At 39.9% G+C, this 14,465-nt stretch overlaps 1 protein-coding gene across 1 annotated transcript in view; it reads right to left on the reverse strand.

Moving 5' to 3' along the window:
• Positions 1-501: 501 nt before the first annotated feature.
• The window catches only part of LOC126210124 (uncharacterized), a 95,877-nt gene continuing 81,913 nt past the window's right edge, over positions 502-14,465 (reverse strand). The window contains exons 9-13 of the mRNA XM_049939267.1: positions 10,958-11,280; positions 8,360-8,521; positions 6,450-6,615; positions 4,196-4,297; positions 502-2,632 (exon numbers count right to left, since the gene is read on the reverse strand). Of these exons, the coding sequence (XP_049795224.1) occupies positions 2,298-2,632; positions 4,196-4,297; positions 6,450-6,615; positions 8,360-8,521; positions 10,958-11,280 (1,088 nt within the window). The 3' untranslated portion in view covers positions 502-2,297. The remainder of the gene's footprint in view (positions 2,633-4,195; positions 4,298-6,449; positions 6,616-8,359; positions 8,522-10,957; positions 11,281-14,465) is intronic.

Consider the following 14,465-nt stretch of genomic DNA (forward strand, 5'->3'; position numbering starts at 1 on the left):
AGATGTGTGGATGCATGGAATGGACACCAGTCAAAATGAAAAGAGAGGAGCATTATTTATATTTTGAAGGAAAATGAGAAGGTAAAATTACAAGGAGATGGACTAGCTGGCCAATGTATATTATCACTGGCTGATATACCAAGTACTGCCAATGGACACAATTACAAGTAAACAGTCATATCCACTGATGCCAGGAACAGAACACAAGCTAGTCATAAAACATAAAGAGGATATATTGCTCAATGTAAATAGAAACACATTGCCTCAAAACTGACTATCTTAAATGCTATAGTATGGTGAGAGAAATAAAAAAGTGTACGCATCGATAGGAGCTGCCTTACATTGTACAAAACAATCACATGTCTTAATTAACTATCAAATATGCACAAATTCAGTCTTTGACAGCAATTTGTGAATATGCAACGGGAAGCAAACCCAGATGTCTATCACAGCTTAAGTTCTCACTCTGTTTCAGTACCTTCCCCCCCCCCCCCCCCTCCCCTCCAACTGTTCTCTACAGGTAAAGCACTACACACCGCAAATGTTGGCCAGCTCATCTGCATACTATCTTGGCATCATACATACACTCTATTCTCGACACATCAAATATATGAGGAAGTGCTTGAGCTTTCAAATGCTTTCACAGGTAACTGAGGGAAGATGGGTACTATGGTCTCATTACTATCATTGATAGTCTGCTCGTCACTGACTGATATACACGCGGCAACAAAAAACTGCAACTTTTACCAAAATTTTATGATGCAAGAATATTTTATGAGGGCTATTCATAAGTTAACCTCAGACTGTCTATTAAAAATAAACAATTGACTGTAGCTTCATGGCACATGTGGAAAAGGAGACTCTGAAGGTCACATTGCATCAGTTAGCTCTCTGCTGCAATCTTCAGTGTGTAAGCAGCAACCATCTGAAATGGCCATTGTTCACCATTGATTGTGTTGTGTGTGGGGTTGGAGTTATAGTTGACGGCGTTGTGAGGGGGTAGTGCAGAAAATTCAAAGCTGGTCGTACAGATTTGCACGATGAAAGTGGCCAAAGAAGACATTCGGATGTGACAATGTCTAGCAACATACTGATGAAATTGTGTGCAAGAGATATCTCTTCAAATTTCCAAATTTTCTGAAGATATGGCTCAGGTTTCAAGGACAGCTGTCTTTAACAGTTTCACTGAGAGGCCATAAGTTTTGTCCACTGTGGGCACCGAAATGTCTAATTGATACTCATAAAGCCAAAAGAATGGGTTTAGCCTCAGCATTCCTTCATCCCCAAGATGAAGGCTCGGCTGGCTGCTTACCACTGCATGAAAGATGATGATCTCAAGGAAGCTGCCAAGAACTGGCCAAATCACCAGGCAGCACCATTCTTTGATGAAAGGATAAAGAAGCTGGGTCAGAGTATGACAAATGTTTGAATTTGGGTGACAACTATGTGGAGAAGTAACGTCAACATATAAGTACGACTGATAACAAATATTTACCTTTTTAAAGTAGCCAATAGGAGGTTAACTTTTGAACAGCCCCTGTAGATATGGATGTTGCTGCAAAAGACTTTGTTTTGATACATATACCACCTATGCACATGTTTCTCACTTTATTCCCCTACAATTCTCACTTTATGTATGGCAGGAAGAAGAATACTTAAGCCACATAGTGTGTCTGCTAATTTAAAGAATTAAAAAATAGATACTGCGATGTAATAACTACCAAATACCATTGTCAAACACTGTTTTAATTTGTTGTGGTATGTTAAAAATATTTTGTCCAGGAAGAATAATTAAGCTTGGTCCATCAGGGTCCATCTTGGGAACTACCCACAACTACAAAGAGTAAAAGTTTTAACATCAGATAAACAGTATGTCATCAATTATTTACTAACTATGAACTTCAGTTTTAACCCAATAGCTGTTCACTACAAAACATAAAATGCAGGTCCTATTTTTCTTGGCAGCATTGCATCAGGAGGCTGGAACTTAATCCTTCCTCTAGCCACACTCCTCTATCTTGAGGGAGGTGAGACTGAGAGGGGATGAACTTGTATCCCCCTGAACTAGCTCCAACGTGGAAAAACAAAAAAAAGGGTGTAGACAGCAAAAGAAACTCATATCCCACATACCAGAAAAATGAGACACAAAAACCATGAGATGTGTTGATGTAGCCGATTACTCAGAGAGACAATAGCCAGTTTGGTTCCCAGTCCACCACATCAACTGTAATCAGATCCAATGCCCACCTGCAGTAATAAACGTGGTATACAGTACTCTGCTGGAACAGTAGTAGTCCTCAGTGGTGCCTGACACCACACACGGAGAGGAAGGTCCACTTGGTCATGAGCCCCCTGACAGGAAGCAGGCTGGCAACTACCGTGGTGCCGTTCGCCTCCGCCGCCCGTGCCGCCGCCGCACGCAGCTCCGGGGGTTGCGGCGCGTGCTCTGAGGAAGGGCAGTATGCCAGGCGGAGGTGGCAGACGGGCGCAGCCGCGGGCGAATCCCTCAGCAGGCGAGACAGCGTGTAAGATATCGCCTCGTCCAGCTCGTCCCGAGTCATGGGGCGGGGCGAAGGGGGTAGGCTGTCGGGGCAGTCTTCCGATTCTCCGCTTCCGGAAAGGTATGACGCACCTGCGTATAAATTGACCGACTCCAAAACTGGAATAATATGGGGAAAAAAGTAATAAGAGGCATGTGCAGAAGGTAATAGAACTAAGCCTCTCACACTTAAAGAGATTGTTTTTCAGTAAATCTGGCAGCATTGCATTTGAAGACAATGTTGCATTGTAATTTTAGGTCTACATCATATCATAAGGAGAAACACTAACACGAGAAATGTCAGTACTTATTATCACATCCTAAATCCATTTGCCCTGGCAGGCCGTCATTTGCAATTAATTGCTGAAAAAAGATTTCGAACTGCGTGTGATGCTCCACAGCTTTAAAAAAGAAATGTTATACAAACTGGTTCTGTAACACACTGATTACAGTAGAAGCCTCATATTCGAAAGGTTGTGGATTCAAATCCCGGAAATTTGTTACTTTTAAATTTTTATTGAAGTCACTTTGATCATTATTTTCATTTAATTAACTAGTTTAATGTATTTTTATTTATATTCCTTTGTCACATCATTTTAATCACTGTATAAGCTTTTTCCACTGCTCTCATTTTTTCTTCTCATCATTTTTTTTTCCAGTTGGAATGTTTTTGCATGTGAATTTAATTATTTATCTATCGTAACATCCCATAATGTAATATACTGAAAATGCCAATCTATCGGTTACAAAACAAAATAATCTGCTTACACTGACTGTGCAAAATGTAATTTTTGTTACAAGGTTTACATTTTTTGTGGATGGTGATCATCACACAAACATTTAAAATACAAATAAAATGTGAAACAGACATAATGAGTGCAATAATATGGACAAAAATAAGCAATGATAAAACAGAAGAAATTAGATCTAGATAATACATGAAAATAATTAAAATCCCATGCACAGAGATTGGAATCTGTGGAAAAAGAATTATACAATGAAAAAATGAGAACAACTGAAAAAGTTAACATGGTGACTAAAATGATGTGATGCTGTCAATAAATAAACAAAGATTCTGTGAAAAAGGAACAGAAATAAAAAAATTCATTTAAACCAATTAACTGAATAAAAATAATAATCAACATCATGTCAATAAAAATTTTAAAATAAAAAAAATTCACAGCACCTGATAAGAATTGAACCCTCAACCTTTTGTATATGAGGTCTGCACTATAACCATTACACTGTACAACCAATCTGTAAAATATATCTGTTCTGAAGCTGTATATCATCATGTGAAATCGCAAGATTGTTTATCAACGATTACTCACAAATGAGGGCCGACCAGGGCAAATGGCTGCAGGGTAAGATGCCTGGGATCTTAACCTACTTCATCGTAGACCGCTTCTCGTGAGAGGTGATGTGCATTTGTGTGTCTGTGTGGTCATTTTCTGCCAGAAGAGCCAGAGCTCGAAAGCTAGCTAATACTGTGCTCTTTTACATATGTCTATGCACCACGCGACAGTCTGCTAAAGGCGAATGGATGCCTTTGCTTTATTTTTCAAGTATTGTTCCATTCAAAAAGTTACGTTATTGTTATTCTTTAATATTTTAGTATAAGTAAACAAGAAAATCATATATTCAACAAATACTTACCAACCGATATACGAGAGACAATAGCTGACACTTTGTTCTCGTAATTCCACCGGCGGCATATAGACACTTGGAATGGACCGATCAGACACCCTGTTTCCTCGTCTGAAAGCAAAAAAACAAGTTTGTGAATTAAATGAGAGCACCCTCTCAATAAGCAGAGGCAGACTACAAACAGTTATATTAGTGAACAATAGTTGATGCTCCTAATGACTTCTATCAACTTTAAGATTTGGTAAAGTGCAAATTTTCTCCTGCCCCCTTTCCAGTCACAAACCGACCAGTAAATAAAAACAACAGTAAACATTCAATGGTAACAACCGACCACCGTGTCATCCTCAGCCAGTAGGTGCCACTGGATACGGATACAGAGGAACACGTTTTCAGTTTCCGTGACAGAGCCGCCAATTTTCAGTCGAGTAGCTCCTCAACCGGCCTTACAAGTGCCAAGTGTGACCCGCTTGCCAACAGTGCTCGGCAGACTGGGATGGTGAGTCATCCGAGTGCTAGCCGAGCCCGACATTTATTTCTGTGCTTTAGCTAGCGTTCTGTCTATAGGTAATACCACAGCCTGAAATGACCTGCTCTTTCTTGCTTACTTTTTTATGTTTTGGTGCACCTATCTGCTATTTTCACTGCGTTGCTTCGGAGTGGTATTCCCTTGTCACAAAACCTGTCTATTGCAGCAGGAACCCCTACCCGAATATGAGTAATCTGACTGTTTCTAACATAGGCACATCAGTATGTGTTTTTAGTGCAGCTATGCTTTTCTTTTATCACTACCACTAAATGTATAACTGCCCACCTAGGGTCGCAATCCTTTTCTACACCACTGTTTTATGCAGTTCCATTTCATTCAGTTAGTTACTGTGCGGTGGTGTGACACACATGAAACATATGTTATAAAAATTGCCAGTTTGGTAGTGAAAGGTGTTGAGTTTTATCTGCACTGGAAAGGATGTAAATTTGACGGCAAATAACGATCTGAAAGTAACGGATGCTTGAGGGTAAATTATGATTTTTATTATTAAATATGATTTCTTACGTTGAAAATGATTCCAGATACTTTCCACAACACTACTTCAAGTTCTGAGAATGTGCAGTGTTGTAACAAGATTACACAGCTCAACAGAGGGCACTGGAGGGTTGCGTGAGCTAACTGTGAACAGCCTGATATAGTATCATAGCCATATACGTTTATTAGATTCTCAAAAAACACTGATGTGAGAATATGAAGAGCACACAAATTGTAGAAATGCTGATGCCAAGTAAACATAATGTAAGGTGAATTGTACGTTTTTTTGACTTTGAGGGCTCAGATTCCCTGTACACCCTCAATGCAGAGAGTTAATCAGTGGTAACTGTTAGTCTCTTCCTTCACTAAAAAAAAAAGGCTTGAGCATCACTTGCACATATTAAAAAAATTTTTTTTTGTCCTCCATTTCCTTGTGATGAAGGAAATATTAAAGTTTCAATGCCAGATATTCAATTATGTGCCCCCCCCCCCCCCCCTACCCCCAGTGCATATTTCAACCCTTCTTTAACTATTCCTGTTTTGACAGACAGTGGATGAGCAGATCCTTCTCTTTCATTTTATTGTTTCCCATTTTTTACATAATCAATTTCAAAACGAGTTTAGACACAAGGCTGTGCGAGCTGAAGTACATCACCATCATATATCATTTGATAGGGACGATAGCAAGATATTGTGTGGATACTCGTAATATGCAGAGCTTCACAACTTCACAAACAATTCGAACACCTGAAAATCCATTCATAAATTCAATGAATGTTAACTCTAATGTCCTAATTAGATTTTCAAATCTTATACGGTTCAACCTGATTGTATTACTAATTGTTTTAGAAGGCAAATTAATGACACATAACACTGAATATCAGTGAACCAAATAAAACGGAGACTGAAGAGTTATTAATACAGACAGAAGAAAGACAAATCGAGACCTGCTTCATTTTTATGGTCCTGAACAGAATTTTCTACTTTTTATCTCTATCACAAAATATTAGCTAGGTTCTTAAAATGATGATTATTCAGAATTATTAATAGTCGAGTACCCAATAAAAACTGAGTAATCACCATGGCATCAGGGAGCAGTTTCCTCATTTTGGATGTGGCAGTTAATGTGCTAATATTAACTGAATTTACATGACACAATAGTGAGGTCTCAATTATATAACTTTTTCAGAACCAATATAAATAGCCAACAGTGCAATGGTACATCCATTCAAAGATACTCACATTCAAATCTGTTGTTGTGGCGGTGCAACCAAACCGACCACTCAACCAGTGCACCCCTCGGTAACCGGGGCACCACGACGTAGTCGGCAATGGCATTGGTAGTGTGACGTTCCCACTCGAGCCGTGCCTCCCATATGTGAGTACCACGTGTTACGTAACATATGGCCTGAACAAGGGAAACAAAAGCTTAACAATTTTATTTCTCTTCTTAGGTGGCTGCTTCTGGGCAAGGGTATTTATGAGAACAATCCAGAAAGTAGCACCTCTATGTGCACTGCCGCTGCAAAGGCTGATATTGGGTTTCCACCCACAGGACAAAAAGTTTCACCATCACCTAGTTTCAGTATTGTGTCAGCAGTAGTCACAACAAGTTTTATTTTCGTACATTCTATGATTGTTTAATGTTAACTGTATGATACAAAGCTCAGCCGACTATCAGGTAGGAGATGTTATTCAATTTTTGGATGCTCTGCTGTTGGAACCTTCATAAAATTACAGTAAATTAAAGGAAGTGTAAGGCAAGAGAGTCTTTAACAAAAAAAATGTGAGGATCGGTGTGAAATGTATACCACGAAACTCGATCCAGGCACCTGACCCTCAGCACAGATGATCTGACGAATCGAGTGAAGAATGAAATGGTGTGACACACCTCTTACCGGAACTTGAGAAAGTTCCTGAGCAAGAACGTTTTGAAAGTTATGTTGATATTGGGAATGCAGTGAACTGGCTTAATGGAGTCATAGTAGCTAAGTACTATAAGGGAATTCTAAAGCTAGTGAACAGATGTGACAAACGCTTAATACTGGAGTTGATTATGAAAATAAAGAAAACTTCCATTTCCTAAGGAAGATGTTTTTATTTTTTAAAATTTAAGTCCAAATAGTCAGTACTCTATGGATTGCCCTCAAACTTGCGGTATTTTGGTATGTAGTTGTTTCACTTAGCAACCTAAGATTAGTTTGAGGTAGTACTCTACTTCTATCAGTGACAGCTATTCTCTTCATTTCAACAAGACTGCTGCATTTCACATCAACAATCAGCTTTATAAACTCATATCTGTAGTAGCCCTGCAATTCTTCCCTCAGAACACCAATTCAACTGTACTTTAAAGCAACAATGCATGTCATAATACATGTCCAATAGTTGGCATTTTGGTATGCTTGTAGTTTTATAAGAATAAAACATGGGAAAACAATGTATAAAAATCCTTTTGCTGAACAGAAAACAATTTAAATATGGTAGGGCTCTTATGAAGAACTGCATTCTTAAGGTAAAACATGTACAACTTTGCTTCCACCGTTTCTTCCCCACATTTGAGACTTTAATGAAACAAATTGGTTACACACGTATCATTCAAAGTATTTTCCATCGCTGGCCACAACTTTCTCCCATCGTTCGGACAGTGTACAAATCCCGTGTCGGAAAAAATGTTCGTCTTTAGAAGAGATCCAAGAATCGATCCAGTTCGTGACTTCTTCATGACATCCAAAACAGTGAAGAGACAATCTCTATAGACAAGTTATTCAAATTTTTGATAATTTAAAGAATGGAAACTAGAGGTTGGAATATCAACAATATGAGGAAAAGGACAGATTGCTACTCATCGTAAAGATGACACACTGAGTTGCATACAGGCACAGCGAAACGACTGTTACACATTATAGCCAAAGTCTTCTTCAGCAAAGAAAACACACACACATTCACACAAGCATGGGCACCTCATGTACACACAACTGCTACTACCAGCAGCTCCAACCGGAATTATCTAATACAAAGATTTTCAAATCCCAGTTATCATAAATATTGACGGTTGAGGGCATTCAGTTTACTAGCCTGTTCATTAAGTCTTGCTGGTAACCTACATTACTGAAATGTGTGTGTCTCCTCACCTCTCCTGCCTCTCTACTCACCTGGACGACATCGCGCAGCTGCGTCGTGGAGTCGACGGCGCGGGCTACCCTCTCGATGTGCCGGAGTGCCAGCCGGCACTGCCGCTTGATGCCGCCCTCGATGAGCTGCATCGTGCCCGGCACCAGGCCGATCTGGCCTGCCATGTACATAATATCACCGACCTGTGAAATGGTATCACATGAAGACTCGTGTTACGTACAAGTGATTTTGTTTTTGTAAAAAGGCATACAGTAAAGCTGTCTTCAATCTGAAGGTCAGACAAAATGTTATTGTGCTGTGCTAGTCGTGGTTCTGTTGGAGAAAGTATGCACTTATACAAGGGGACAACTCTTTTAGCCTGAACTTTGAACAAGTGTTTGTAACTTTAATGTTAATCATTTTGGTAGAGAGAGATATTTTTTGTGTGATATGCAGTTTGAGGTAAAGTCTTCAGCAGCACAAATGGCACAATGTGGCCACAGAATACGTAAACACTATGGCATACCAAATTACAACCGTGGCATTGAAGTCTGCCACTAAATGTCTTCTGGAGTCCTGCCAAGCACAACACTCAGGAGATAAAAAATATTAATGAACTGTCTGTGTTCAGTTAATGTTTTATATATATATATATTGTCCAATTGGATTGGTGAGTTTAAAAAAAAAGAAAGAAAGACAATGATGATTGCACTATGGCCTTTGAATGATCAAAGCTGTACTGTAAACAATGGAAGAAGTCCAAGTGACCATTTGATCGATCAACAAGCACATAAACAAGATTGAAACCAATGGTAAGCTTACAGACACATTCCCAGTTCAGAACTTGTAAATATATAGTTACTTAGTTTTATGTTCCATGGATTGTTTGTGTGATTAATCATAAGAATGTGGAATGAGTCATATTACATTCACATTACAGGCTCATAGGTAAATATGTCCAAACACATGGACCACTTAGAACTTTTTTATTACACATGTAAATTAGCATCTCCTATCCGCCACCTTCTAGATAGCATATAAACAGAAATTCTTTTACAGAGTTTAACTTTGCTGTCTATCAGACATCTTATGTAAGTGGATAAGTGATCAGAAATTTTGGTGGCAGCATTGTGCACCCATTTCTGTGCTAAGGACGTCCTTAAAGTGGAACAATTAAAGTAATTTTTTCTTCTGGTATTGTAATTATATACTTAATTGTTCCTTTTGAACTACAATGGGTTACAACAAACTTCATGAGCAAATAGACGAGGTTCGTACGAAATTATGGATTAACAGAGTGTGGGAGAGAAGAAAAAGTGTTTTATTGAAGAAGAGTTTTTTCTTGTGCTAATCAGTTTAGTAGTAGTCATTTGAAATATTCTGTGAAAGAGAAATTGAGACAGGGAAATACAGAGCTTGCTATTATTCTGGGAGGACTTACTTCACAACTGCAACCTCCTGACATCTCGATGAACCAACATTTAAAGTTTATATGAGAGAACAAATGGATGATGCATGAAACCCACATGAATTTACACCAAAGGGAGCTTTAATATGACCTACAATCAAACATGTGTCTCAGTGGATAAAACAGCCATGGTCTAGAGTGAGGGAAGACATTATTATTAGATATTTCAAGAAGTGTGGCATAAGTAATGCTCTTTGCAACCTAATAATAAAAATGGTAAAAATGTTATTTAAAAAAATTGTTTAAAAATTAAGGTGTATCTTACAGTCCATAGTATCTTATAGCCCCTAAAATTAGGTATTTGCTACGCCCACATTGTTTCTCTCTGCATTTGCAAGTTATGAATCTCCAGTTCAGTAGAATTACACTCAGTCATTTCCAAAACACTTGAAAATTCTGTTATGGATAAATGGTCTGTACTCCAGATTCCAGGGAGTAGCTGCCCACGCCCTCATCCCCCCCCCCCCCACCCCATTTTCCCCACTCTTGGATGTCTGTAGTTGCTCCAACACCACTGCTCGATGGCTGGCATTCTCTGCATTGCAGCAGGACCTTCCCATGACATTTCAATCACAAACTTTCTCCCCACATTATAGAAATATTTTGTTGGTGCCTATCTACAGGAGAAATAATCATCATAATAAAATGAGAGAAATCAGAGCACACACGGAAAGATTTAAGCGTTCGTGTATCCCACACGTTGCTCAAAATTGTAATGGTAGAGAAGTAGCTTAAAAGTGGTTCGATGAACTGTCTGCTAGGCAGTTAATTGTGATTTGCACAATAATGATGTAGATGTACAATATGACAGGCTCTTCAAACTTAGAAACTCAATTTCTTGAATACACTTCATAAGTACGTTGTACTACTGCATCACTAGTTACATCTAAGTATTTACACCAGTTGTCTGAAAGATAAGCAAAATCGGCGACCTGTCAGATGAACGCTTCTCTTGTGAGAGACTGGATAATGGCATTACAGAATTGTGTAAAGATAAGTTGGTCTTCAGTTCAACATATCTCAGCAGAAACTGCTGCAAACTGAAGCAGTCCTGGCAAATGTATATCTACTTACTAGTGTGTTAACAACGAAGTGCCTAAGATGATTTATTAACGTCGGCTCATTCCGTCGCACTTGCACTGCCCTTACAGTCGTACCACACCCCACTCACCCGCACGGCCTGGCTGTAGGGCCCGATGTTGGCGGGCGCCCAGTGCGAGACGCCCTGCACGTGCAGCTGCCGCCGCCCCAGCCAGCACTTGCCGTCCCCTGCGCCGGGGTCCACGCAGCCATCCTCGCCCGGGCCCCCAGCACGGTGCGCCGTCGCCTCCAGCGACACCGGCGCCCCCTCCGGCAGGGGGCACTGCACGCACACCCGCGCCGGGGGGTCCGGCCCGGGGAACGCGGCGGCGTACTCTCTGTTAGCGGCCGGGTACTGCGACATGTCGCGCAGGTACAGGGTCACCGACACGACGTCACTGAGCGGCACCAGACCTGCGAGTCGAAACTGAGAAACGTTAATCGGATTGCTGACACAGACGTATCTGGGAATGAGAGAAAGCTGACAGTTTTGCTCAAACCATGAGAATGCCAAAGCATTTTTTTCCGATTCTATACTACTTCACATGACATATGAGAAGTACAAAGATTACCCCAAAAGTAAGAAATATTTCTTTATATAAAATAATTTATTTTCCATAAGATTTACATCATTTTAAACGTTGAAAGTTCATCTATTTTTCTGCGTAATCACAATTTCATTCAATGCATGTTTGTAGATACTGTGAAAGTTTTGGTACATGCATGTCATACCAACTTGCCACCATGTCCTTAAGGAAGCAATGAACCTCACCTTTCAGCTCATCCTCAAAACTGAATCGCCTTCATGCCAATTGTTCTGTCGACTTAGGGAAGAGGTGGTAGTCATTGGGTGCCAAGTCTACACTATAGGTTTGGCGATGACGATCCATTAAAACTCTTACCGGAGAGTGACAGACGGGCGGAGATGTGGGCGAGCACTGGGGTGAAGAATGCTTACAACCTTGCTCGATGTTCCTCTTCTTCAATTCTGATTTGTTCATCCGAGTTTTTTCTGTGTTTCACAGTACCTGTCAGCATTTATTGTGGTCCCAATAGGAATACGGTCAACAAACAATACTCCCTTTCAATTCCAAAATAACTTTATCGACAGACTGCATTTCTTTGAATTTTCCTGGTGCGGGTGAAGAGTAATGTTGCCATTTGCATGACTGCAGTTTGGTCTTATGTGTTAAATGCAGTGCCTTGGTTTAATCAAATGTGACAATGAGTCCAAAAGTTGACCTTTTTGTCTGCCGCATGGCTAATAAATTTGTGGGAAGAACCAACTAGTGGCCATTTGTGGTCTGCCATCAGCACTCACAGTACTTGTCTTGCACATGACTTCCAATATTGTGATTTTGCCATTAAAATCCTGTGAATGGTGATATGGAAACCAAAATTCAGCTATCATCAAGAGCGATCTGCTAATTTTCACAAATGGTCTGCTCAAACTTCGTGACTGTCTCATCACAAATTGATCCTTAGCTGCTGTTTTGTCCAGTGTGAGTTTCAGTGTGGCCAGCTGTAAATTCTCTACACCACTTGCGAACATTTTTGACCCCACATATAGGACTCTCCATTAATTAGTGATAAATTTCAATTTGTTCTACATCTTTTGCATAAAAAAACTGAATTACTATGTGAACTTTGAACTTGGCGGTACTGTCCAATGAGAGCTCCATTCTCTACACCTGCCAAATCAAGAGTGAATGTCCTAGTAAGACACCTGCATGCTTATTTAGGAATGTGGGAACATCAGACACAACAGTGTGGTCAACAGCTGCTTCAATAGTTTCTCTGCATCCTCAGTGCTTTACAGACCTTCCTTTTGTTATTACCATTGTAACAGGAATGTTATACAGTTAGGATGGCATATCCAGCATGATTACTAAGACATGCTTAAAATATCTCTGAAAACCTCTTACCTTTCTCATTGAATTCAGTATTACACGAAACATATCCAACTGCCCTAAAAATATTGGGGTCAGGATGACTTATAATAAGGGAAATAAGGAACAAGTCTCAAACTGTTGACCAATATAATTAATCCTTGCCTTCAGTACGATATCTGAATGGGTTACCCTTCCTGAGCTTCTTAACAAACTGTTTACATAATCACAGGACAGTTTTAAAAAAAAGGGAGGGAGAGGGGGAGGGAGAGAGAGAGAGTTGGCTAGATCAGTACTTAACATTTGCCCATTTTCAGTTAATTTTTCATTCTTTAATTACATGTGCAGTATGTTCACAGATAAGGCAGGCTAGTCACAGACAATACTTTTGCCACAGAGTATACATTCAGAGCATTGAGCAGTGTCAGTTTGTGTGTCTCAAATAGATTCCTGTTTACTTCTTTGTAGAGATTAATGGTGCTCGTACCATTTTTGGCACTTTACGCACTGTCAATACCACTTCTGGACATCCATCTTGTGCAGAAAATGGTAATATTTTTATTTAAGAACTTGTAATGAATTACCTACTGAAAGATTTGCTGATGACACTGTCATTCTGTCAGAGACAATAAAGGACTTCAGTTAAATGGAATGTGTAGTATCTTGATGTTGTTGTTGTTGTTGTTGTTGTTATTATGGTCTTCAGTCCTGAGACTGGTTTGATGCAGCTCTCCGTGCTACTCTATCCTGTGCAAGCTTCTTCATCTCCCAGCACCTACTGCTGCCTACATCTTCCTGAATATCTTGATAAGAGGTTATAATATGAATATTTACATAACTGAAATAAGGATAATGCAATACTCTCAATCAAAACAGGTGATGCTCAGGGAATTAGATTACAAAATGAGACATTGAAAGTTGTACACAAATTTTGCTTCTCTAGGGGCAAAATAACTGGCAATGGCAGAAGTAAAGAGGATATAACACATGTACTTGCAATAGCAAGAAAAGATTTCTGAAAAAGAGAAATATGTAATACTGAAGTGTTAGTGGATCTTTGCCAAAGATGTATGTACGGAGTCATCTGCTGCTATAGCTGAGTGATCAGTGTAGATGGCTGCGGTGCGGAGGATCCGGGATCAATTCCCGGTACTGACGAGGATTTTTTTCCGAGTGCAAAGACCAGTTTGAGGTGCACTCAGCCTCATGATGACAATTTAGGAGCTACACGGCCAAGTAGTAGTGGCTCCATGATCTGGAAAGTCTGAAAAATGGCCAGGAGAGCAGTGTGCTGACCACGTGCCCTCCGTACCACACCAGCATAACACCACGTGGCAGGAAATAACACAGCGATCGGTATATATCTCCCTCAGGTCCTCACGGCACGGGCAAGGAGCTTATTTTATATGCCTGGAGAGTAGTCTTACATGGAAGTGAAATGTGATTCTGCAGAAGAATGGTGAAGCTTAGATAGATAAATCAGATAACTAATGGAGAGGTACTGAAATAAGTCATGCAGAAAGGAGCTTTATGAGACAATTTGACAGCAAGAAGGGATTGATCGACAGGGCACACCCTGAACAAATTAAAGAATATTCAACTTTGCATTGGAGGGAAGTATGGTGGATACAAATTTGTAGGGGAAGACCAGAGCTTGACTGCATTAAGTAGCTTCAGGTGGACGGATAATTACTGTATTTACTCGAATCT

This window comes from Schistocerca nitens, chromosome 10, assembly GCF_023898315.1.
Source record: "Schistocerca nitens isolate TAMUIC-IGC-003100 chromosome 10, iqSchNite1.1, whole genome shotgun sequence".
Classification (NCBI taxonomy): Eukaryota; Metazoa; Arthropoda; class Insecta; order Orthoptera; family Acrididae; genus Schistocerca; species Schistocerca nitens.